This window comes from Sturnus vulgaris, chromosome 18, assembly GCF_052056855.1.
Source record: "Sturnus vulgaris isolate bStuVul1 chromosome 18, bStuVul1.hap1, whole genome shotgun sequence".
NCBI lineage: Eukaryota > Metazoa > Chordata > Aves > Passeriformes > Sturnidae > Sturnus > Sturnus vulgaris.
In genome coordinates, this window is record NC_142260.1 from 805849 (window position 1) to 832611 (window position 26763).

General features: G+C 42.3%; 1 protein-coding gene across 2 annotated transcripts in view; it reads left to right on the plus strand.

Moving 5' to 3' along the window:
* Positions 1 to 26763, plus strand: part of ABCC8 (ATP binding cassette subfamily C member 8) — a 70115-nt gene that overhangs the window by 40030 nt on the left and 3322 nt on the right. Inside the window, exons 19-37 of one of the 2 annotated variants that reach the window (XM_014876351.2) lie at positions 2871 to 2969; positions 4012 to 4096; positions 4731 to 4811; positions 7412 to 7549; positions 10257 to 10382; positions 11075 to 11174; positions 11751 to 11998; positions 12554 to 12714; positions 13881 to 13950; positions 14614 to 14771; positions 15950 to 16042; positions 18930 to 19032; positions 20346 to 20459; positions 21088 to 21208; positions 21362 to 21492; positions 22053 to 22131; positions 22877 to 22985; positions 24451 to 24554; positions 25231 to 25364. In XM_014876351.2, the coding sequence (XP_014731837.1) occupies positions 2871 to 2969; positions 4012 to 4096; positions 4731 to 4811; positions 7412 to 7549; positions 10257 to 10382; positions 11075 to 11174; positions 11751 to 11998; positions 12554 to 12714; positions 13881 to 13950; positions 14614 to 14771; positions 15950 to 16042; positions 18930 to 19032; positions 20346 to 20459; positions 21088 to 21208; positions 21362 to 21492; positions 22053 to 22131; positions 22877 to 22985; positions 24451 to 24554; positions 25231 to 25364 (2254 nt within the window). Of the gene's footprint in view, positions 1 to 2870; positions 2970 to 4011; positions 4097 to 4730; positions 4812 to 7411; positions 7550 to 10256; positions 10383 to 11074; positions 11175 to 11750; positions 11999 to 12553; positions 12715 to 13880; positions 13951 to 14613; positions 14772 to 15949; positions 16043 to 18929; positions 19033 to 20345; positions 20460 to 20515; positions 20565 to 21087; positions 21209 to 21361; positions 21493 to 22052; positions 22132 to 22876; positions 22986 to 24450; positions 24555 to 25230; positions 25365 to 26763 lie in introns of those variants that run through there. The other variant, XR_015807574.1, reaches the window with a different exon arrangement.

Genomic DNA, 26763 nt, shown 5'->3' on the forward strand with positions numbered 1-26763 from the left:
ATCAGGCTGAAAAGACAAGAAGCATTTTTTATTTTTTTTGCATATGCAGTGATAATAGAGCAGTACACATTTCTCTCATGTCTGGAGAACATTTGAATTTGAGTTGACTGATAGAAGTTAATGAATTGTGCAAAATAATCAAGATAAACCTGTAGTCAGCAATCCCAAAACACACAGGAAAGGCTTTGCAATACATTATTTCCTCTATCATCAGAATCCGAACTCCATTGCATTTTAAGTGCATCTGTTCTCTTGCAAAAATTGCCAACAGCTCCGACTTTGTAGGTTTATTAAGGCACTGAGATTCATACATGAATTTCCCTTCACCAGTTGTGTTTGATCTTGAAGTTCTACTGCAGCTCCTGGATTTAACAAGATGAAATGTGAAAGCAGAGATTAATAAGTGTTTAAACAAAAAACTCCACTCCTTCTCTGGACAATGTGTTCCAGTGCTCAGTCACCCCCACTGGAAAGAAGGGAATGTTGTTCCTTTTGGCAGTGTTGTTTGGGATTAATTAATCTGATTCATTATTAGTGAACAGCCTTGATTCTATATTAGACAAAGCTCAAAGTCTCCAGGGAGCTCAGGGATGTTCTTCTTTATTTCTTGCAAGGCTGAATTTTTCTGTCTGCATCTCTGTGATAATTAAGAGGCTGTGGTTAGTCTGTTGTGATATCAGAGGAAGAAAAAAATGCCCTCCACTGCTGAAAACTGCTGGTTATTTGTGCAGTCTGGGCCAGGAAACAATCACTGCCACCCACAGAATAATCCCTGGAAAGCCTTTGTCTCCTAAACCATTGATTTGCTTTCAGTCCCAAAACTGGAAAACCTTCTGTGTGTTCAGGGCAGGCTTTCAGAGCAACTCTTGCACACTCCACTGCAGAGCATTTTGTTCTCTGGATTTTCAGTCCCATGTGTCTCACAGTTTCAGAAACCATTGTTTGATTGTCTCTTTACCACGAGCAGCACTGTGGACATGCAATAGATTTCATATAATGTGAAAAAGAAGCTTGCAGGCACTCACAGGCTTTTTATTTATATCAAAATATGATCAGTCCTGATAGGCCACCCTCGTGTCAATTTGCAATTAGGATTAATTTAGAGGATCTTACAATCTCCTCAGTCCATGATCAGTTTTGGCAAGCTCACTGCCTGTTCCTTGTATTGAATCTCAGTGATGTCCTAAAAGCAGGATGCAATCCCAGTGGGAATGGAATTCCCAGACATTCCAGAGTGCATCACACTGGCAGGGCCCATATCTTCAAAGAACACTTCCTGCAAAAGTTGTAAAAGCTTTTTCCTCAAAGCCTTGCTGCTGTTTTTTCCAAAGGTAAATTAGCAGTAACTTTTTGATCACATTAAGAACTAAGAGCTGCAAAGTCACAATTTCAAGCAGTGGAAAGGAGGGGAAGGGAATACATCTTCATCTTGGACTGCTCAGAGCAATTTTTTCCTCAATTATTGGAATGAAAATTTCATACTAATTGAAAATATGTCCCTCTTGAGGCAGACCTGAATGCTCTTTGAATTAGATTTTGGGGCTGCAGCCTGGGCTGCCTAAGGGATCTTTTCTGCTTTCTTCTTTTTTATTTTTCCTTTTGTTTAGCTATTTCTGTTTCATTTTCCAGTAAAGAAAATACATAAAACATAATTAAATTCTAGTGAACCATCATAAATTTCAACTTGGAAGCATGTTAGCAGAACAGTGGAATTGTGTGTTCTTTCAGGTCATCAATGAAAATTGGATCCTATCTTGGTTCCTGAACAAGCTTGGTAAAAGCCTGAAAAAAAATGAGTAGGGCAAGTGACCTTAATTTATAAAGAGAAATAAAATGTACTTTGTCAAGTCATGGTTTGAATTGCTTTCAGGTCCAGCTAGAAATAGGTTTCCATGACAGGTGTGCAGCAGACAAGGCCATGTTTGGGTGACAGGTCCAATCTTTTTATTGGATTAGCTGATAAGGTTAGGATGAAAACAGAGATGCTTTTATGGATGTGATCCCCTGTTGGCCCTTTTCTCAGAAGGGTTGATATATCAATGAGTTTTCCAGCAGATAAAAGATGTTCCCTTTCTCCCAGCTCTGCCTTCCTGGGATCCTTAATGCACCACTGACAACAAAGGCACAAATTCTCTAGCAGGCAGATAATTTCCTTTTTAAATAGCAATAATAATAATAATTATATAAATTTCAATGAAATAATACATGCATGGTGAGTAAGATCCTGTTGGCTGTACCTGGTAGATTGTCCCTTCTGACAATACATTATGGGGTTCATTCCACTGGGGGAAATCTAGCAAATATTTTTTTTGTCTGTTTCTCTTTTCTTGCCTTTTCAGACATAGAAATGATTTACTCATTTACTTTCTAATACAGTTTTCTTCTTTGGATAAAGGGGGGAAATGGCAGAAGGAGTTGCCTTTGTGCATGTGTGGAGTTGTTTGGACCTTTATTCAAACACTTTATAGAATGTCCCTCCTGAGATGTGTTGCCTTGTGGTGATCTCCTAGACATTTGATTTTTTTTTTTTAATAATCTATCCAAACAGAGCTGGATTTCAGTCTAGTTTTGCTCCTGCCATCCCCTCTGCTCAAGAGGCAGCTTTATTGAGCTAGACCCTCCATCTCACAGTAGGAGAAGAGGGAACAAAGTGAAATTCAGTTGGGTGAACAGTTTCAGTGTTCTGTTGGAAATTTATCATCTTATGTATTTCCTGGATGGAAAAGCTATTGATTATCCAAAAGAAAAAAAGGAAAGCATTTTTGAAGACTAATTACTACTTCCTTCATTTACAAGAAAATGGTTTTCCAAAAGCACCAATTGCACTGGCAAGCTGGGAACTGCTGTGTTTGTTTTTTTTTTTTCCCCAGGAAAAGAGGGGCAGTAGCTTATGCATCCCAGAAGCCCTGGCTGCTGAATGCCACGGTGGAGGAGAATATCACATTTGAAAGCTCCTTTAACAAGCAGAGGTAACAGCTCCCAGCACGGTTCTGTCCTGTCCCCTTTTCCAGAACTGGAGTTGTGTGGCTCAACACATCTCCTGCAGGAGCAGGGCTGAGTGTGACACTGTCCCCCTGTCTGTGTGACACTGTCCCCCTGTCCATGGCTGAGTGTGACACTGTCCCCCTGTCCCTGAGTGTGACACTGTCCCCCTGTCCCTGAGTGTCACACTGTCCCCCTGTCCATGGCTGAGTGTGACACTGTCCCCCTGTCTGTGTGACACTGTCCCCCCTGACCATGAATGTCACACTGTCCCCCCTGACCATGAATGTCACACTGTCCCCCCTGACCATGAATGTCACACTGTCCCCCTGACCATGAATGTCACACTGTCCCCCCTGCCCCATGGCTTTTCCGGAGTGACACAAGGCACAGGATTTGTGTCACTCGAGCTCGAGTGTCCAGATATTTCTATTTCCAGGACCCTCTGTTTGGCCTGCAGTGCTGTGTCCCCTGAGTGGCTCATTGGCCTCTCCTGGGAGGCCATCACCTGTTTGGGAGTGGGAGTATTGGTAGTGAAGAATTAATGGGCTGCTTTGTATTCAGCAGAAATGTCCACCAGACATTGTAGAGTATTTAGAAATCATTTGCTGGTGTTCCATTCCCCCACCCTTAAAAGGAGTGGTTGATTATGTATTTGCATCCTACACTCTTTTATTTTTTTTTTTCCTGTCATCCTTGGATAGTGAAACAAGAAACAAAAGCCCTGGGTGTGGAAAAAAACCTGCTAAAAATAGCAATTTACCTTGGAAGAAGTTATGTTTGTTTTTCCTAGGTTTAACTACTTAACATTTCTATTTGGGAAGCTGACCTAAGATCCTTTTTCTTAGCTGAAATATTACTTTCTTGCATGTGATTGAAAGAGATCCCATTAGAACAATTAGTAGCTAACAAATATCTTTTCCACTGTGTGATTTTTTCCAGCTGGTTAATTTTTGTTCCTCTGCAGGTAGGAAATGTGCTTCTCCAGCAGTATCTGTGTGGATTTTGTTGCCCTTTTTGTTTCCACAGGTACAAAGCAGTAATTGATGCTTGTTCCCTCCAGCCTGATATTGACATTCTGCCTCATGGAGACCAAACCCAGATTGGAGAGAGGGTCAGTAAACAGCTACAGGCTTCTATTTTTGGTTTAAATATATAGAAGGGGGTTTATTATTTTGTTGGTTCTTAAAATCTTACAGGTTATTTGGCAACAAAGGTAATCTTTTAGTTAAGTGTATGTTTGGGTCATTAGCCTGAAAGCTCATTGCTCAGTGAACATGGAAACACTGTCATTTATGTGAGGTGCAATGATTTAAATGTGCTGCTATCAGAATGTTTGACTGTTCTGCAGCTGCTATTGCAGATATCCTGACCTATCAGGATATTTTTTGGTTTCTTTAGAAGTAACAGAAAAATAAATAATAATACTTTTTTTTTTTTTTTTTTTAAGAGCCCTTTCATTTCCAGAAGGGCAGGTGTTTAATCAATGGCTTTATCACATCAGGGAGTGATGAGAAAGGAAACAGAAGTCACAGATTTGGAAACTGTTTACACTGGCATATACTGGCACAAAAAAAAACCCAAAAATGTCCCTAAAACACCACAAGGATACATTACAGGCCCACACTTCAGAAACATTTCTCGTGTTTCTCTGCCTAGAATAATCCTCTGTGGATAATCCAATCAGAATGAGGAATATGAGTATTCAGTGATGTTTTCTGCAGCAGTCTGATTGTTTTTCTCTCCAGGGCATTAATCTGTCTGGAGGGCAGCGCCAGCGGATCAGTGTGGCACGGGCACTGTACCAGCAGACAAATGTTGTGTTCCTGGTGAGTCTGTGCTCCTGTGTGTGCTCTGCCTTCAGAGCATTTCATCTGTCCTGTTTCTGCTCCTTCCTTCAGAGCATTTCATCTGTCCTTCTCTCTGTGCTCCTGCCTTCAGAGCATTTCCTGTGTGTGCTCCTGCCTTTACAGCATTTCATCTGTCCTGTTTCTGCTTCTTCCTTCAGAGCATTTCATGTGTCCTCTTTGTTCTCCTTCCTTCAGAGCATTTCATCTGTGCTCCTCTCTGTGCTCCTGCCTTTACAGCATTTCATCTGTGCTCCTGCCTTTACAGCATTTCATCTGTGCTCCTGTTTCTGCTCCTTCCTTTACAGCATTTCATCTGTGCTCCTGTTTCTGCTCCTTCCTTTACAGCATTTCATCTGTGCTCCTGTTTCTGCTCCTTCCTTCACAGCATTTCATGTGTCCTCTTTGTTCTCCTTCCCTTACAGCATTTCCTGTGTCCTCCTGTTTCTGCTCCTTCCTTCAGAGCATTTCATGTGTCCTCTTTGTTCTCCTTCCTTCACTGCATTTCCTGTGTCCTCCTCTCTGTGCTCCTGCCTTTTACAGCATTTCATCTGTGCTCCTGTGTGTGCTCCATCCTTTAGGGCATTTCCTGTGTCCTCCTGTTTCTGCTCCATCCTTCACAGCATTTCATGGGTCACACACTGAACATTTTGTTTTGCTGAGCCGAGCCAAATGTGCACTGTGTATTTTATATCTCTTGTCAGCCAGCCTGCATTTTGGCAATGCTGCAGATAGGTATTGCACATTGAAATGCTGATGCTTGTCCTCTCAGTGTGTTGAAAATTCAATTTGACCCTTGCTTTTATCTTTGGCTCTTAGAAATGTCATAGTTTCAGCTCTATTCATGAAACTCCTTAGCTGTCTCAGGCTTAAAATTAATCTTGTCTCATGTCTGGAAGTGTTTCCTTTCTGCAGCAAACTAAGCTGCTTTTTCACCCTGAGCTGCCTGTTGTACATCCTGTCCCAGCTTCAGCTGAGGAAGGAGAGTGACAGCAGGTCCTAGCAGCCTCACAGGTGAGGAAACAGATGCATCCTCCACACTCACTTGTAGTGAGCTTGCAGGCTTTCCAATTTAGGACTTCCTTCTTTAGCTCAGTTTTCTGGAAGGTTTGGATCCAGCTGTTATGACAGTGAGACATGAGCCATGTAGGATTAGAAAAGCTGTGCACAATAGGTGTCATCCCTAAAAGAAAGAGAGGCTGTTCAGACCTTTCCCTGTAATTAGGGTAATCATCGTGTGCTTGGTCCATGTGTAGGGCATTTCCAGGCAGAAATCAGAGAGCAGGAGAGTAGGGAGCAGTTGGGTCAGGAGCTGAAAATCAGCAGATCCACTGTTGGTCTGTAACTTGGTTCTGCCCTTTTTGTCCTTCTGTGAAGGCCACTCAATAACCTCCTAATAGCAGCAGGTTCTCTTATGGTTTGACAATGGAGAAACACCTACAAATAAACTTGATTTCCAGTATTAATATTTAGAAAATAATCAGGAATCCTATATGTCAACATTAGCAAACACTCTGTTCTTCTAAGGCCGGTTTTGTAAAGAAATACCTACAAAAACTTCAGTGTTCCAATTATAAATGTCCTAGGGCTGATGTTGAGGTCTGTGCCAGGTCAGAGGAGTGCAGCAGCAGAGCTGACATCATCCTTGTGAGCACAGTGCACACACAGCTGGACACACACTTTTAGAGAAAATTGTGGATCATGAACTTACTGTGTTTCAAAAGGACTTTCTAGGTGCTTTATGTTGTGATGCTCTGGTTTATTAGCATCTAAGTGATCATATTTATCTTATTATCTTACTGCTTATTTCAGATGGTTTTGATTTTTAATGAAGCCTGGGTTTAGTGTAATATTATAGTATGAAATAGTAACACTAAGTAAATCCTACAGCCAGTATCACTATTGCAAGCAGAAATACCAAATCAAATCACAAGGTTTGTGATTCCATATTAATAGGATTAGTAAACAAGTTTCCCAGAAGATGGTACAGATTAATTTATGCCTAAATGAATTACATATGATTGATTGATTCAATAAGATAATGTGGGTCTCAAATCAAACATCTGAGCTGAGTCAGCAAAATTATCAATATTACTTCTTTTGTGATTTTTTTTTTGGTGGTTCTTTGTTAATAGAGTATTGATTTTTGAACACAAAAAAACCAACAAAACAAACAAACCAAAAAACCAACTAGGGGCAGTGATGTTCAAGGGAAACAGAACTATGCTCCTTGTCCCTATCAGTGATGCAGTATTTGCTGCAGACCCACACTGGGACATTGTCTGGAGCCTGGCTGTGTTCTCCAGCTGTGTGAACACATCTGGGGAGAGCAGCAGGCCCCGGAAAACCCCACAGAACCGACGGCTTGGCACAGCTGGCCTTACCCAGTGCTGTCTGCAGAAGCACACCTGAGGCTCAGGTGTCACTGAAGGAATCTGTTCCTCAGCACAGCTTTGCTCTGGTGACCTCGCCCTCGTGTCTGCGTTGATCCCCCCTGCATCCACCTCTGCTAAAACCTGTCACCTTCCCCTGGCTGCCACCAGCTCAGGCTCCAAAAGCTGACCCCGTTATCCTCATGCCAGGATGATCCATTTTCTGCCCTGGACATCCACCTGAGTGACCACCTGATGCAGGAGGGGATCCTGAAGATGCTGCGGGAGGACAAGCGCACGGTGGTGCTGGTGACACACAAGCTGCAGTACCTGCCCCACGCCGACTGGGTGAGCAGCTCTGCCCACATTCTTCTTTTTCCTCTTTTTCCCTTTTTTTCCTCACCTTCTCTGAGCGTGGCAGTGCTTTCACTTCAGCTCTCCACCAAGTAACAGTTGAGTGAGAAGATAGGGAGTAAAGGTATTTTGATGATCAGCCAGAATTTTGAGATTTCCAGCTTGGAACACATAAATAAGTTGGATTTTCATAGAGCTGTTACTTAATATTCTCATGAAAGCAGGTTGCATTTAAAAGATATTGAGTATCCCGAAACATTGGTTCTGTTGGAAAATTTTGGCTGATTTTTTTTTAATCGAAAAACAGCGAAATGTTTGAGTAACACCTTTGCCTCTGCTGGGATGTCACTTGGAATTTGTGCAATCACAGGGAAAGGTGCATTTCTGTGAGGTGGATATTGAGAGGTTTGAAAATAGAAGGAAAAACCCAGTATTACCTTGTGGTTAGTACTGCTATGTAATGTATTAACATCTGCCCTTTGTATGCGGGCAGGATTTTAAGGAATTCACAGTATTTGATTGTTCTGTTAGGTTTCTTTTTTATATCTTCTGCTTTAAAGGAAAAAAAAAATGGAGCTGTGCTTTCTATACCAGTTCGTAATTCGAAATATCAAAGATGAAAAGGGAATTTTTGGGCGTTTGGATTCTTTTTTTTTAATTCATCGATTCCCATTGGCCTTGCACTTATTCCTGCAGTTTTCCAGCCTGCCAGGTCTCCTTGCCCATGGTGATTGATGACTGCAGTTTCACCTCCTAGCAGGACTTATTTTCTTTTCTTTCTGTCTTTCTTTCTGTCTTTCTTTCTGTCTTTCTTTCTGTCTTTCTTTCTGTCTTTCTTTCTGTCTTTCTTTCTGTCTTTCTTTCTGTCTTTCTGTCTTTCTTTCTGTCTTTCTTTCTGTCTTTCTTTCTGTCTTTCTTTCTGTCTTTCTTTCTGTCTTTCTTTCTGTCTTTCTTTCTGTCTTTCTTTCTGTCTTTCTTTCTGTCTTTCTTTCTGTCTTTCTTTCTGTCTTTCTTTCTCTCTCTCTCACATCTTACACAGGCTGTAGCAGCAGTTTCCTGCTCTCAAGAAATAATCATATTTCAGCTGCTTCCTGAGCTTCATCCTGGCTTAGCATAAATCTGCAGCTGGAGCATTTATTTTGTCCTGATGGGGTTTTTGGTTTTGGTGGGCACCATTTGTTATTGATGGTCTCACTTTTTTACCCTTAGAGTGACCACTGTTCTCAACACAGTCCTGCTTTTCAAATTAATGTCTCTTGGCATACAGGAATTTTCTGCCTTCTTCCCCTCCCTATGAGGACCAACTTAAATTCTTCTTTTTTATTATTACGTATCTGCAATTTTTAAAAAGTATATACAGCTATGGCCTTTCATCACTGTAATTGTTTTAATTTTCTTTGTGAGTGTAAGACTTTATTATCTTCTAGAGGTGTAATTTTTTTATGAAATACACTGTTTCAGACAGTAGCACAGGAAGGATTTGTATGAACTTTATAATAAAAAAATATTTATTACAAAATATAAAAATGTTTTTTCCCCAAGTGTGGGTTTCATTAATCCTTAGCAATTCTTACCCAATGGAGTGAAGAGGGAATATTTATTGTTTTAAAAAATTTTAAATAGAAATATAGTTTGAATTATATGTCATAGCCCCCCTAAATCCTTTCAATAAAACCCTCAGAAGAATTCAAGGTCCAGCCCAGTTGCAGGTTTTCTGAATAAATTGATCACAAAAATATCCTTGTTTTCTTTATTTTTACCTTCTCTCTGGTGTAAATTCTTAGCAATAAACAAAATAGTTTATTTCCCCACTCCCTGCCCGTGGAAATTTCTGAGTTTCCAGGGAGAGAGAAAAATAAATAATGCATGAACTCCTTTGGAATGCTGGGGGTTTGCAATCTGCATGCCTCCTTTTCCCATTGTCCCTCTCAGAGTCAGAGTGGCTTCCTCCACACTTGGGAGGATTTTTTTTTCTTGTATGCAAACATGATTTAATAATGAATGAAGAATAATATTAATATCCTGGGTGAACTTCACCTGTCAATAGCCAAACATATTTATTTAAAAGTTTTACATAGGAAGAAGATTTCAATTGATTTTTATCCAGCCAGTGCTTTGACATTTCACATTGTGTTCCATGGACACAAACCTGGAAACTGCTCCCTGCTGACTTTGTCTTGCATATATATATATATTTTTTTTTCTTTTCCAAGCTGTGCCCACTATTTCTGCTCTTAAATCTTTAGGGGTTCAGATTCCCTGTCAGTCCCTGGTATCAGGGAAGGAGCCAGAATGCTCTGATCTAATTGCCTGAATGAGGGCAAAACCTCCTGCACTCCATTCTTGCTAAAAGCTTTTTCCTTTCAGGAGGGAAGAGAGATCTAAAATCTTATCTTGCTAATGGCTTGTGTTTAGGAGGAGTCGTGTGCCCCCCTGTCTGCCAACAGGGATCCCATTCTTCTTTCTTAAAAAGCTTTTTCTGAAAACGTGGAGTGCAGGAAGTTCCTGGGTTTTCAGCATCTTGAATGAAGGGGGTGGAGTCAAGACAAAATGTCAGTGTCTTTCTAGAAGACAGATTTGGTTGTGAAAATATTATTTATTTAAGAAAAGAGAAAATCCTGTCGAAGCACGGCAACATAGCTATAAAATAAATAGATATACCCAGCTATTTATCTCACCACTCGTGTTTCTGACTTTTTAGATAATTGCCATGAAAGATGGGAACATCCAGAGAGAAGGAACACTCAAGGACATTCAGAAATCAGAGACTGAGCTCTTTGAACACTGGAAGACATTAATGAATCGACAAGACCAAGAGCTGGAGAAGGTTTTTGATGGGCAGGGCAATCAATATATGCAAGAAAATGTCTTTTTTGGGGATTTTTTTTGCCTTAGTTTGAAAGGTTTAACAAGAATTGACAGGCTGTGTGTGATGTCTAACTTAATATGAATCTAGGAATAGTGTTACCATTATTATTTATCTCTTAAGATAAATTCCTTCATCTGGACATCTCATATTTCCTTGATGCTGTTCTAATCCATTCTTGATAGGAAGCCCTATCAAAATATTGTCACCTAAGGAATATAGACACAGCCACTTCAGGAAAAGCTCTGCTAATATTGACAACTGGTTTTGTAGTTATGCCTGAATTTCCTCACTGCCTTGGGTGGAAGCTTTTCAGATATGCCTGTATCAAGTTCCTTAAATGATGAAAATGTTTTGTCTTTCATACTTTTATAACAGAAGAATGAGGTATTAACTTTAGTTCTTATTAAGTTTGGGATAAGTGCCCAAGTTAAGATTCCAGGAGGGTTGGGATTGGCAGCCTGAAATTGATGTTAGATATCTAATTAATGTCCTTTGGTTTTACACAGAGGCAGCAAATCAATCACTTGTGGCTGCCTGCTGTGAGATTCTCACTTCTATTTTTCACTGAGAGGAAACAATTTTATCACGAGTAGCAATTTTTTTTGGTATTAATTCCCTGGCTGAAACCACATGGACTGTCCCTTTTTCAGGAAACAACAATTGAGGAAAACCCAGTGTTGGAAAGAACCAATCTGCGGAGGACGATGTACTCCAGGGAAGCATTGCTCAAAGATGATGAAGAGGATGAAGGTAAAGGGCACCCCTTGAGCCAGTACATTACTGTTTCACAATTAAATTCTATAATTATGAATTCACAGCCTTCAAACTGGAAAGAGAAGAGAATATTTTTCATGTGGGTCATGATTTATAGGAGTGCTGTTTCCACTGCTTTGACCTCTGACTGGAGTGATTGCAAACATTCACAAGTCATCACTTCCTCCAGACTTGGGAGATTTTTTTCTTATATGCAAATATGATTTAATAATGAATGAAGGGTAATATTAACGTGCTGGGTGAGCTTTGCCTGTCAATAGCTAAACATGTTTATTTAAGGTTTTACATAGGAAAAAGATTGCAATTGAATTTTATCCAGGCAGTGCAGAAACACGATTGAAGGAACTGATCACTGAGTGCTGGGGGTTTTTGCATCCTTTTGGTGTGCATTACTGTGAAGTGTAGCAGGTTAATACATGCAGGCCTGAGCAGATATTTTGACTTTAAGGCCACCCTTTGTCCTGGATGGTAAGACCTGCTTTGTGGCTGCCCCTTGCCAGTCCCTTTGCTGTGTGTGCCAGCAGGGCTGTCCTTTGTTCTTGCACCTTGCAGAAGAAGTAACAGAGAGTGATGATGAAGACAACCTGTCTTCAGTGCTGCATCAGCGAGCCAAGATGCCCTGGAGAGCCTGTGGCAAGTACCTGAGTGCAGCAGGGATCCTGCTGCTGCCCCTGCTGCTGCTGTCCCAGCTGCTGAAGCACACGGTCATGGTGGCCATCGATTACTGCCTGGCACTCTGGACTGAGCACGTCATCTCTGTCAGGACAGAGCCCGAGACAAAAAACTGCTCCCAGTGCATGGTAGGCACTGCCCTGCTCACCTTCCTCCTGGGAATAAACTGGGGCTGTTCTCCACTGCCAGCCTCTGCTCCAAGATCTGTGTGCAGCCTGCTGCTTCTCTAGCCAAGAGCCACTCCAGAGTGGGTTGAAGCTCAGTGCATTTTTTGAGTACACAGTGCAGTAAAATGAAGTTAGGTTTGGTGTGTTGTTCTTCTTTTGCTACATTTATTGTGTTTTAGTCACCAAGCTGATATACCTAAGCCTGGATTTCGAAAGTAATTTTGATATCAGAGTTCTTTTTTTGTTTTCTCTGCTCTGTTGCATTCTCACAGCAACCTGGGCTTTTGATGGTCTTCTGTGACTTTAAATTTCTGATTTATCACTTACATTCATGCAAACACTTCTCTCTCCAAAGGATAATAAATTATGATTTAAGATGGGTGAAAATCATGGACAGTTTAATTTAGGGAGCAACAAGGATATACTCTCACATTTTTTCACTCTTGTGCTTGTGTGATTGCAATAATTTTTAAACATAATTTAAAGTGAATAACTGTGATGTTCTTTGTTTCTTAGGAATTTGACCATTCTCAATATTCAAAAGTTTTCAGCATTCTTTGCTGCCTTGGCATCGTATTATGTCTTGTCACATCAATAGCAGTGGAGTGGACTGGCTTGAAAGTCACCAAAAAGCTGCACTCTTCTTTACTAAACAAAATTATTTTGGCTCCAATGAGGTATTCCTTTGATTGCAATAGCAATTTTATTACAGTCATTTTGTCTTCTTTATTTCGAGGGAGTCTCCTAAGTGCAGTTTTTACTAGGAAATGATTTTGCATTGCAGATTTTTTTAAGATATCAGTAAAAAATCACCAGGTGCCAAGTTTCTGAGTAGTTTTTTGAAAATGGTCCCCAGGCTGCTTGAGTTCCTGGACACAAATCAAATTCCTCTCCTGCCCGACTGTGACTTCACAGATTTACTTCCTCGCATATTTAATTTCTCTTTGCAGTTTTTAATTAGGGAGAAAACACAATTATTGATCAATATGTGGTACAGATAATTCATTGCGTGCTCCATCATATTAATCACTGGAAATATTTAGTGTCAGGCAGTGATTGTGCAAGTCTGGGAAAGGTAATTAGCTGAGACAAGTGTCATTACAGGCATCATTAGGGTACACTGGGATGTGCTTTGTTCCAGCAAAGGCCTTGGATGTCCTCCATTTGTTGTTTTTTTTTTTTTCCCCATGCAAGAAAGGAAAAGTGTATCTTGATTCAAACCTGCAGCTCTAGGAAAAAAACCTTCTTATTTTTAAGCTAAATATATTTGACCCAGAAATCATGGAAAAATCGCATCCATGAAAAAACCTCCGACTTTTTTTTAGGTTTGTTTTTTTTTCCAGCTTAAAATTAGACTTCAGGTTCCACATGAGTTATGGAACAGCTAATAGTTGCAGAACAATACTGCAGTCTGCTTTACATATCTAAATGTCTTTTAATATATTATTCCAACAGTAGTTGTTCTTGTTACAATGTTCTGTTCCTAGAAAGATGTAAGACTTTGCAATTTAGCTTCTTTTGAATTTTTCATGAATTGAAGTGGCCTCAAATTAAAATCTGAGAGGATTTTTTCCAAGTGTAATCATGTGATGTCCGTGGCTTAGGCAGCAGAGGGAGCTGAGGACGTGCTTGCAGTTGGAGGGTTCTCAGTGATTGTAAATTCAAGGCATTTCCATTGAACTGGAAAGCCATAAGTACTGGGGAAAATGAGAAATTTTACTATGGCTGTCAATTTATTAAATTGTTCTGTGATATAGCACCTAGCTTAGGTAGGACAAAATAACAACATGAATCAGTTCTAATATCAGTGTTGTCAACTTTGCCATTCCTTGCACCATTTTAGGTTTTTTGAAACAACACCTCTGGGAAGTATATTGAACAGATTTTCAGCTGACTGCAATACCATTGACCAGGTACTGATTAAATCTTTTCAAGCTCTCTTATCCTGTCTTAATCTAAACAAATGGAGTATCATTTATTACAGATTTACCTAGGTGGAGCTCACAGATGAACTGTATTTTTGACTGTATCAGTTTCCATCATGATTTCCTCGGTTCTGAATGAGTTCCTCATCTTACATGCCCAATGAAAAAAACTTTTTTTTTTTTGCTAAAATGTCCTGTATTGAAAAGGGAAGCAAAATAAGATCAGTCGTGATATCCCCAAATTAAAGAGTGTCTACTTTTTTTGTAAGTGGGTAAACACATTCATTTGAGGAAATGAAATGAGGAAAAAGCAAGTGCTGTTGCTCAGAATAGAAATGACTAAAATTCAAATTACCATTACTTACCCCAGCCTGCACTGCCGGTTCATAGGATTTATTCAGATGCTAAAATCGTCCACGGCATCACATGTGTGATCATTTGACACGAGGACTGTGCTCCATAATGCAGATGTGAAGCACCTCCTCAGAAATCCCTTCAGATGCCCCCAGTGGTGAATTCAAGAGCAGACCTGTCTGCTTTAATTACACAAGGAATAAAACGTTTGAGCGAGCAGGAGAAAGGAAAATGAAGTGATGTTTTATCCTTGGCATGCTGTGGAGGACTGTGTGCTTTTTTTTCTTCCCTGTGCAGCACATCCCAGCTACCCTGGAGTGCTTGAGCCGTTCCACCTTGCTGTGTGTGTCTGCCCTTGCTGTGATCTCCTATGTCACCCCCATGTTCCTCATTGCCCTGCTCCCCCTGGCAATCATGTGCTACTTCATCCAGAAGTATTTCCGAGTTGCATCCCGGTAAGAAAGAGCCCAGACCCTTCTGGCAATGGAAAAAAAAAATTCCCTGCAGTTCAGAATTGCAGTGCAGGGGAGCCCAGACCCTTCTGGCAATGGAAAAAAAATATTCCTGCAGTTCAGAATTGCAGTGCAGGGGAGCCCAGACCCTTCTGGCAATGGAAAAAAATATTCCCTGCAGTTCAGAATTGCAGTGCAGGGGAGCCCAGACCCTTCTGGCAATGGAAAATATTTCTGCAGTGCAGAATTGCAGGAGGTGTGAGCAAGGGCTTTTGTGCATGATCAAAGGTTTTTGGAGTTCACCAAAAAGCCCAGCTGGATTCTGTCCTGCCCCAAGGGCTGTGTGCTGGCTACATCCATGAAAATGTGGTGACAGGACAGGGAAACGGAATTCTGCCTGTCCAGGTGAAAGTGGAATTTCCACGTTAAGTCAAGGAGGCTGCAGAATGCACTATAACCATGGTGGTACCATGGTGAGGATCCAATGTGCACGAGCCTCTTCTCCTGTTCTGGGTGCCTTCTAGTTTTTAAAAATATGAAAATTTTAATTGTGTCTGAGACCTTAGTCCTTCTAAGATGATAGAGTTTCCCTCTTGTTTGCAGCAATGCAAAAATATCCCCTCATATATGCACAGATCGAGAGGGAGTCTGCAACCAATTTACTGCCTGCTGGAAGAAATTGAGACTAAATAGATTTCACCCTACATGTGCTCTTACTGATATGAGAACTAAATGAGACATTGAGAAATGCAACCTAATAATGAGTGCAGACTCATTTACTGAGTGTCTGAGATACTTTTGGCTCAGTGGGAAGTTGTGCTGTTATCTGGGGGTGCACTTTGCTGCTTAACTTGAGCTCCTATTTGCAGCATTCCATTAAATTGATATTCAGTACAGAGACAGAATGGTGTTTAAATCAATAAAAAAATTGAGTACAAGAAAAAGGAATCTAGGAGCAAGGAGGGAAGGCAGAGAAGGGAAAGGACCCATTCAGAACTCCAGCTAGTTAAATGTTAGAAGTCCTCCTGGGGAATTCATTCCCCTGCAGCACTGCTTTGCAATCTGTCTGAACTTTACATATATTGTGATGCTCTTCCTTGTCACTCCCTGGGCCTGATTCAAGAAAATAGCTGCACAGCAAAACTGTTTTTTTACTAAATCCTTTTCATAACCCTCTCCAGGGACCTGCAGCAGCTGGATGACAGCACTCAGCTACCATTACTCTCCCATTTTTCAGAGACTGTGGAAGGTCTTACCACCATCCGAGCCTTCAGGTATTGTTATTTTTATAAGAAACATAGATATTCAAAAGTGAGGTGATTTTATGTCTTAAACTGTTCTGCCTGGAAAATCCAGAGTCCTCACAGCATGGGGGGATGTGAATTTTAATCATTCTGTGTGTAAAGGAGTTACTGTAAGAAAAGCTCATTGGGTCATCTGCCCTGTGGTTGCTGTGCAGACTCTTGCATGCAGCCTGGAAAAAGAACTTGAGGGCAAATGTGATTTAAGCAGCTTAAATGAGGCTGCAATTTCCAGCGTGTGTGGTGTGCAGATGATGGGCTTGGACAGTTCCCATGGCACATTTAACATGCACCAGCTTGGCTAATCTGTGTCCACGTCCTGGTCAAGCTGAAAATGTGGGTGAGCACGCTGATTTTGGAAATATCGAGCTGCAGACAAAAGTGTTTCCTTGCCTGTTTTGTTTTGCCATGCACAGCAGCTGCCAGGAGAGCAGCCCAGGCATACCTGACAGCCTGCCTGGCTTCTGGGTGTGTTAGGAGCTGAGGTACCAATAAAATCCCTGCTGAGCTTCCCAGCTGCCTTCCTGCACTGGGGCTATTCCTGTCTTTTCCCAGCTGAATCAAACACTGTCAACTTTTCCACTGGATTCTCATCCAGATGATGTCTACATATTTTGGCAGTTAATTATAACTGTAACCCTTCTATCCTTGAAACAGGAGTGTTGATTTATTCCTCCTAACCTGTAATTGTAATTGTATAATAGAAGTAATGCACAAAGCATTAAAGCATTTTAATAGGGTATAAATAGATCAAAGAAAGAATAACCAATTTAAGAGTTTCTTCCTTTTGGATTGAAGGGAGCTTACCCAAGAGTGGCAGAGAAACCTAGTGTTTTCCATTAATTACTGTTACTGAGTATTTAATGCATTAAGTGCCAACCACGTTCTATAGTTTGTAGTTACATCCACGTTCAATTTAATGGAAAATAATTTTTTTCTTTTGATTTCTGCTTTTCTCATTCCTATATTCTTTCACTTGATCAAGAGGATCGTTGAAGCATTATGGCTGTATATTTTCTGATGTTGATACAGAAAACAATATTCAATGGCACTAGCTAATATTTTCAGTCTGTCAGAGCTTCCCTTTTAATTTTTCCCATCACTTTGAAATGAATTCCTCTGTCAGAGAATTGTTTGTTGCCTTCTTTTTCTAAAATCCTGCAGTAAGTGATGTCTCTGACCCAGCCAGCCACGTGTGTTCAGTGAGTTTTGTGTTCCATCTGTCTGCCAGCCTTCTGCCTCAGCTGCTAACCCAGTTATTTTTAGGACTGTGTAGCTTTTCAGCTGCCTAACATATTAGCAGGAGTGGAGTTTAGACTTGCTAGCATGAGCATCCCTAAAAATAACACTAAATAACACTAAGACAGGAATTCATTCTGTTAGGAGGTGCCATTTGTTCCTGAAGCGTCCTTACCCTCGGTTACTCTCCATCCTGGATTTATTCACAATGCACATGGAAAGAAATGTACAGAAAAATCTGGGGGAGTTCAGAAAGGCAGCTACTGCTGCACCTACAAAAACACCTTCAGCAGATGCCCTGGCCTGATTTCGAGCTTATTTTGATACTTCAGATAGCATTTGTGTTAAGCAATCAACAAAACGTAAATGTGAAGGATTCTGCAAAGACTTGTCTGTATTCTTAAAGACCTGGTAATCTGGGGACACTTTCTGAAGAGAAATTCTGATATTTTTGCATGAGTCCAGCAGCTGTGGTAGCTTTGCATCCCTGCTGCACGTGCATGAGTGACTCGTGATGCATACCTCACATTCTCTGAGGGGTATCTGCACCACACAGTCCCTCCTGCTGTAGACACAGGCGAGTTCAATGTGCCTGGATTGCTCCCAGGAGCAGCACAGCCACGTCTGTGTGCTGAGCTGAGGGCACAGAGCCCTGAGGAAAGGAAGGGCTCCCTAGCTCTGGCATGGTGACACTAATGCCTGATTTTAGGAACAGCCATTCTGCTGTGCAAGCACCCCAACGTGCTCACAGCCAGCCCAGACCCTGGGCTGCACCCAGAGCCCCGTGGGCAGCACGGCAGGGAGGGGGTTCTGCCCCTCTGCTCTGCTCAGGTGAGACCCACCTGGAACCCTGCACCCATCCCTGGGCTCCAGGGCCCTGCTGGGACCCTGCACCCATCCCTGGGCACCCATCCCTGGGCTCCAGGGACCTGCTGGGACCCTGCACCCATCCCTGGGCACCCATCCCTGGGCTCCAGGGACCTGCTGGGACCCTGCACCCATCCCTGGGCACCCATCCCTGGGCTCCAGGGACCTGCTGGGGTGAGCCCAGAGGAGGCCACCAAGGTGATCAGAGGATGGAGCACATACAGGGAAAGGCTGAGAGTTGTTTGTTCAGCCTGGAAAAGAGAAGGCTTTGGGGTGACCTAATTGTGGCCTTCCAGTACCCAAAAAGAACCTGTGAGAAAGGTGAGAGACTATTCAAAAGGGCATGGAATGGCAGGACAAGAGGAATGGCTTCAGACTGAAAGAGGATAGGTTTAGATTAGATGTGAGGAAAAAATCCTTTATTGTGAGGATGGTGAGGCTCTGGCACGTGCTGCCCAGAGAATTTGTGGATGCCCCATCCCTGGAAGTGTGCAAGGCCAGGTATCATGGTCTGGTGACATACCCCAGAAATTGAATTTTACATTGCATTTTTCCAAGACCCCAAGGCCTGACTCCTTTTTTTTGTCCTTTCTCCTTCCTGCCTTTCCCCTGCCTTTCCCCTGCCTTTCCCCTGCCTTTCCCCTGCCTTTCCCCTGCCTTTCCCCTGCCTTTCCCCTGCCTTTCCCCTGCCTTTCCCCTGCCTTTCCCCTGCCTTTCCCCTGCCTTTCTCCCTTTTTCGTGTTTCCTTTCCCAGGTATGAAGCCAGATTTCGGCAGAAGCTCCTGGAGTACACCGATTCCAACAACATTGCCTCCCTTTTCCTGACGGCAGCCAATCGCTGGCTGGAAGTTCGCATGGCAAGTGCATTGTTATTGCTGTGCATGCACCAGGGGGGTTTTGATTTTGTCCCAGGTCATCTGATGAGGCATCCAGCAATTTTCCAGCCTCATCTCAAAGCTGTACCTTTGCCCTCTGTGTCTCTCTGGCTCTAATGAGCATTTTACAATTAAGCCCAGCCCATCCTGGGCACTGGATGGGGGAGGAATTTCCCCCGTAGCCTGCAGCTGTTTTTCCAAGACAGGAATAATTTTCACATTGCTCCTCCGTGTGTGAAGAGTGATCAGAGCTGGTTGAGCTGTGTCACTGTGGGCCCGTGGCACTCAGAGCCAGCAGCCTCTGCCTTGTGGCTTCCTGGGAACATTTCAGTGTCTTGGGAGCTCTCCTAACGAGCAGAAGGATGTAGATAAGTTTAAATCTGTTTTGGGGTCATCTAAAGAACACTAAAGATATTCAGTGGCCTGTCTTCTGCTCAGTGAAGTGGCCTGGCATGAGAAATGGTTTATTAAAACAAATCCTTTAAGAAGTAAATTAAGGAATTTTATGTTGTGGAATGTTATATCACCATTTTAAATGCAGGTGTAGTAATGCTGTTCTGGTAACATGGGCTTCTTTTAGCTGTGCTCAATGTATGGTAATTCATTTTTCATGTCACACTCTATAGCTCCATGTTGGACTCTCTCTTAAATGCGAATTTAAACTAATTTGCTAATTTAGTTCTGGCATTGGGTATGACTTGAATAAAATACTATTACCCCATTATATGTTCAGGCCTAGAGCACCTGAAGTCCCTAATTGTGATCAGTGCTTATATCACTAAACAGTTCAAACACAAAGGACAGTTTCCCTCCTACAGAGTTTGTCCTCTGGTCTGTTACACAATTTTACTCGAGGAATTGTCCGTGGGAGGTGAAATCACCAAAGATTTAAATTAAAGCAGGAAAAGGCAATAGGTGTGTGCTGTACAAGAAAGGCTTGTTTGAGCACTTATGGATGGTAGGAACTCAGCAGCAGAGCTGCCAGCAGTTCCTCATCAGCCCCAGCCATGGGATACAGGAGCATTTCCCTTCCATCCCAGGTAACATCAGCTGCATGATTTATGATTTCAGCCACCCCCATTACAAGTTTAAGGTTTCTGTGCTGGCTTTCCCAGCACAGCCCTGCCAAAAGCAGTAGGAATGGGTTCCCAGGTGGAGTCTGTGTGGAGTTCCATGGGGTTTTCTGCCTGTGCTTCGAAATTGTGCAGTGGGTTTGTTGTTTGGTATGCAAAGTTATGAGAACGTTTTCATCCTTTGTAGACTTGTAATGATGGAGCTTATTCATATTCCTTCAGGAGTACATTGGAGCATGTGTGGTACTCATAGCAGCTGTCACTTCTATTACCAGTTGCCTGTATAATAAAATCACTTCAGGACTTGTAGGCTTGGGACTAACCTATGCTCTTATGGTAAGAATCTCAGGATCCTTTCTGTCTCTCCCAAACATTTTTTTGTAATTCCTCAGGGCACAAAGATGAACAGGAAGATTGAAGGTGTCTGTACATCTCTAGTGGGTACTGTAACATCACTGAAACCATGTGTTTACTTCAGTTCACATGTGATGGTTGACATATTTGAGTGTATGCTTTCTTCAGCTTTGAGATCAAATCTCATCGAGGTGTTAGTTCAAATATGTCAACAAAACGTGGACCAGTTGCATCATAATTTTTTATATTGTCTTGCCTTGTGAAGAATACATTTTCAGTGCATCAGTTGTAATTATGCCCTGGTATGTCATTCTAGATTGTCCAAACTTAAGCTACCAAAATTATGTCTTTTCACCTGTCTTTATTGTTCCCCCCCTCTCTTTTCTGTTGGTGTAGATCAGATCTCCATAGTACCAGAGTATCTGTGCAGTGCAGTTAGGAAATGGAACCTTTAGTCATTGTTGCCTCCCTGTTGGTGTTGTACCATCCAGTGCCTTCACAACTTCCACTTTCCTGAGCTGTTCCTGTGTAGGAATATAAACTGCATGCTGGTCAAATGATGCAAACTGCTAAAAATCCGGGATTCAGGTTTGTGTTTGCTTTCCATCAGGTGTCCAACTATCTGAACTGGATGGTTCGAAACCTGGCTGACATGGAGATCCAGCTGGGGGCAGTGAAAAGAATCAATGGCCTTCTCAAAACAGAAGCTGAAAATTATGAAGGGCTCCTTTGTAAGTGCAGCTCTGGCAGAAAGAGCTTGCTGCAATTGTAATGACTTTGCAGTGTATTGCCATGAAAAATGTAGTGAATCACCTAATGAACCAACTAATTTATTATAAGAGGGTTAATGTTGGGGTTTTTTTCCCCCTGTGCTTGTGGTACAGCTTCCTCACAGATTCCCCAGAACTGGCCAGACAGAGGGGAGATCCAAATCCAGAACCTCAGTGTCCGATATGACAGCAACCTAAAGCCAGTGCTGAAACATGTCAATGCCCACATCTCACCTGGACAGAAGGTAAAGGGCTCAGTGCTGCTCAGAAGCTCTGCACATCACATAAATCAGAGTTAAAACATGCCACAGAATGTTGTCATGGCTGAGTTACAGCTGATTATTTTTTTTTTTTTCTCTCAAAGAATGTGGTGCACTGGAAAGGAGTTTGGGGGATTCTTAGCTTGGCTTCTTCTTCTTGGATTCTTATTGAGGCAAACACCACCCTCAGTGTCCCAGTGCCCTCCTGTCAGCACACAGTGCCAAAAGAAGGAGCAGTGAGCCCTTACAGTGCTAGCCCTACTTTCATCCTTCTCACATGGCTCTCTTGTCTTTATTCCCATCATTGCCATTCTCCCATTGTTCCTTAAGACTGGCCTTGATTTATCCTTAAATGCTCAGAGCCCTAAAAGACAAAAAGTGAACATTCTGTGATGGCTGGTTCAGTTTGGTCTGTCAGGAGGGGGAGAGGAGGATGATGAGAATCAGAGCAGCTCCTCCAGCCTCTCATCTGCAGTGTCAAGTACAGATGTTTTCCATTTCCTGCATTTTCCTGGCCTGATGCTCATCTGCTTTGTGTGTCACAGATTGGGATCTGCGGCCGAACAGGCAGTGGAAAATCCTCCTTCTCTCTCGCGTTTTTCAGAATGGTTGACACCTTTGAGGGTAAGATAACACTGTTGTGTGTCACTCAGGCTTAGCTCCTCAAGGTTCTTTGGTAGTCTTTTCCTTCACAGCAGCAGCTCTGAAATGTGACATTGAAATCTGGAGGGGACCCTTTCTGTCCCTGTTTAAAGCTGGTATCAGCTGTCACCTAACAGCTGTGCCATTCCTAAGCCAGATCAATAAAAATTCTGCTCGATAGAAGCAAAAATCCAAGAGTGACAGACAAGAGCCTTCAGCTCTGTTAAATCACAGGAGTAGGAGCAAAGCATGAGAGGGCAAGGTGTTCAGGTGCAATGAGGGATCTGTGCTCGGATCCAGCTGGGATCCACGAGGCCCAGGAAACTCAGCTCTTGGGGGCTGCAGCCCTGGAATTTCCTGCCATATTTCCTGCTCTGTCCCTGTGCCTCACGGGGTGCAGCCTGCTTCAAACAGAGCCCCTGTGCAGAGACAGTTGTACTCAGAGATTTCATGGTGCTCAACAATAATTTGGCTTTCTGAAAGGCTTGTTGTCCCTGGTAATTAATCCCTGATTGAAGTAATGTCCAGCCTTGTTGTTTGATGGAGGTGTAGCAGTTAATGAAGCAGTGTCTCTAATCATTCAGGAGATAATCTGTGTGATTTCCAGCTGGGCTCAGTCTCAGCAAGGCTGTGCTTGCCTTTTAGTGTGAGCAGGTTTCTTTAGTGAAGAAGGGCTGTGTGATGCCTGTGAGTGAGCCATGTGTGCTGTCCTCTCTCTTTGGAGCAGGGAGGATTATCATTGATGGAATAGACATTGCAAAGCTGCCCCTACAGACGCTGAGATCCAGGCTGTCCATCATTCTCCAGGATCCCATTTTATTCAGTGGAACAATCCGGTAAGAGTTAACAAAAAACAAACAAACATGGAATTGCCTATATGTCATAGAGTATAAATTATACATTATAATTGCACTATATAATGACTTTCATACCAAGCTGCTCTATTGCAGTGTCCTCAGCTGGAACAGGGAGGATCACTGCCTTCCCTCTGTGCTTTTAACTCAGCCCCAGCAGACTGAGGCTGGGCAGGACACTGCTGGCAGAACACATCCCATGCATAGGAAACAAAGCCAAGATTTATTCCTCCAGGATCCAGTAACCAGTTTAGTTCACTGGTAAAATACCCATAACCACCCAGCATTTCTTGAAACCTTCTTTCTCCTACATCTGTTTTCATCTGTTTGCCTTAAAATATGAGATGTAAAAAATGCAGACTGAAAAATAACTGTAGACAGAGAGAAAGCAAAAGAACAAGATGAGAAGTACTGGGAGACTGGGCTATTTTTTCCTGGAGCCTCTGTGTTTTTTTCATCTGTGCCACCAAATACCTTAGCTTTTTTTTTTTTTTTTTTTTTGCATTCTCTTCCTACTTCCCTGAGAAGATGATACAGTGGAAACAATGGCCAAAAATGCCAGTTTCCAGCAAATGTCCTTCCCTGTGTCTGTGCCATTTACCTTTGGAAGAAACAGTACAGTTGTCAATGCACAGTTACATCACCTGCAGTTTTAGTTTCTACATTAAGTGATGAGAGTTCACTGAAAAGGTTACAGGCTTCAGGACATGCCTGAATAGACCATGATTCATTCACATCAGAAGATGATGTGATTTTATTGCTTTGTTTTATTAATTAATCTATTAAAAATGCATTTAGGGCAGCATCAATCCTTCACAACTCATACAGCAGGAGTAAAACATAAAAATAGTATTATGCACCATTGAATCTTTGACTGTCATCCTATATGCTAATGTAATATGATGTGTGATTTACATTTGTTGCTGACACTTCTGGGCCATAGCAAGCTAAAATAATGTTAATTCAGTTCATAAATCCAAGATTTTCTGAATTGCAGTGAAGATTTGAATTTCATAATGCAGTATGAATCTTGATTATTCTGGTAACGTTTCTGTAGCAGTGAAGAACAAAGAGACATTGTATTTAAAGGGAGGGAGGGTAGAATTTTGGCCTTTGTTAATGTTAATTTAAACTGAGTGTAGTCACAGCTTTTCCTGGTAAAGCATGAGATTTCTTTAGTTTATACAGAACAAAATAAATTCCAAAACCATTAAAGATATCCACAAAATAGGAAGCTTTTCCCTTTCTGCTCAACTGAGAGTCACATTTTCATCTCAATCACATTGGCATAAAGTCTGGGAAATTTGGTTTATTTCCACCACTGCTAGACCAGAATCAGGCCCAGAGTTCCAGTGTGAGATTGTGACTGTCTGCAGGTTTGTTTCTAAGCACACTAAAAGAAGAGCTCAGTGCAGCAGGTCCTGACTGATGTTGTTGAATGCTGCAGGTTTAACTTGGACCCTGAGAAGAAATGCACTGACAGCATGCTCTGGGAAGCACTGGAAATAGCACAGCTCAAGCACGTGGTGAAGGCACTGCCTGGGGGCCTAGGTAATGGGATTTCTTTTGGGGAATATTGTTTCCAGCATTCACAACGTTCCTGTTTCTCTCTTATTTATTAGTTGATGAAGAAAGAGCTTGTAAAAGTTTGTGGAAGGTGACAAAAAGTGCCTGCAGGCAAATGTCCTATATCTGTGTAACTCCTTTACCAACTGTACCTGGGGGGGAAAAATCCTTTTTCTTTTCAAATCAGTGGTAAAATTATTTTATTTCAATGTCTTTGTTATGAAGCACTGACGTTTTTTGGGTCTTGTGAATTCAAATAAGCTGTCAACAAGTCAGGTGTTACCTAGAACACATTATTTGGTATTTTCCAATAGTCATGTCCAAGGAGGAAGCTAAAACTTCAAGGTGTGAATCCTTTGGCCATGCAGGGGAAAAAAAAAAACCAACAAAACCACACTCCTCCAAACACCTAACAAAACCAAAAAAAGACCAATAAACCCCCTTAAAATGGTGAATTCTACAGCCCTAGGGTAAAGAAGTGATGGATGCTGGTTTGACTGGGGGTGCAGTGTCCTGGCCTGCACGTGTTTCAGAGAAACTCACTCTTGAATATCCTCAGCTACCTTGATGTCTAACAGATACAGAGACTACAGTGAGACAAAAGGTGGCTTTGAACAGATGCCCTGCTCTGGCCTTACTCCTTTTGCTGTCTCACTTCCAGATGCAATAGTCACAGAAGGGGGTGAAAACTTCAGCCAGGGCCAAAGGCAGCTCTTCTGCCTGGCAAGGGCTTTTGTGAGGAAGACGAGCATCTTCATCATGGATGAAGCCACAGCATCGATTGACATGGCCACAGTGAGTTTGAAGTGCTCCTGATCTCTTTTCCTTGAGGGGGACACAACTGATGGGTGAAGAAGAAGGTGGAAAGCATTTCTGTCTAGTCTGTAATATGCCCACACCATATTCAGTGCACACATATTTACAAGCCCCAGGTAGGTGTGAGTCACAAATCTAAAGAGCTTTTAAACCATTTTAATAAGGATTGAACAGTTATTCCAGAGCTGATTGGATTATGAAAATGAAGCATGTTATTTTAATTGGCAGTGGGTGTTTCTAAAGCAAACAAAGCTTGGGAAGGTCAGTGAGGAGTGAATTGGCAAGTGACAAGTTTTCCCAGCATGGTTGGCAGGACGAGTCAGGAAGTTCGAAGGCTTGAAAGTAGAGTCAAGGAAATAAAAAGAAAAGGCATACTGGATTATTGCATTAATTGCCTGGAATTTCTAGGCAGATGTTTAAGCACTCAGTAATAGTGCAGTGACTGGGTTTTAGCCAAATAGAATAGTGCATTTTTTCATGTTATGCTGTTAGAGGAAATATTTCGGTTTTCTTTCCACTGCAAGTAAGGAACATAATTGGAGGGGTTTGTTAGAACAGCTCCCATTTTTAGTTCAGTACAATGTTAGTGTTTGAGCTGCAGTGAGGGAACTGTAGTGCATGCAGCCCAGTTAAAACACATTTTGAATTTTGATGCCTTGAGGGTAGAGTCCCTCCTTTGAAATACTTCTGTAAAGAGCAGCTAATAGCAAAGGAAGGAATCTGTGCTCTGACACTTCCAGTTTGGAATGCAACGAGTGACAGAGTCTCCCAAATAGCAAAGGATGAGTACTTGATGAGTGAGAGCTATGTATTGCTAAGGCCACCTTAAATATCACCTCCACTGTTAAATATGCCAGGTACAGCACAGTCCCCTGCTTGTCCCTGCCACCCCTTGGTGTTAGATGTCCCCATTGTGCTGGAACATTCCTGGCCTTGCCGTGGGGTGAAGGACGTGCCAGCACGGGCAGCCTGGCAGCACCTTGGGTTTCCTCACTGTGAAACTGAGGCCAGGATAGCAGGGGCTTGGGGCCAGAGCACAGCTCTGGTGTCTGCTGAGCCCCAGAGGCAGTGGGGATGGCATGGCAGGAGGGAGCAGTGGGAATGGCAGGAGGGAGCAGTGGGGATGGAACTGCAGGATGGAGCAGTGGATTTGGAATTGCAGGATGGAGCAGTGGGGATGGCATGGCAGGATGGAGCAGTGGATTTGGAATTGCAGGATGGAGCAGTGGGGATGGCATGGCAGGATGGAGCAGTGGGAAGGGAATTGCAGGATGGAGCAATGGATTTGGAATTGCAGGAGGGAGCAGTGGGAAGGGAATTGCAGGATGGAGCAGTGGGGATGGGATGGCAGGATGGAGCAGTGGATTTGGAATTGCAG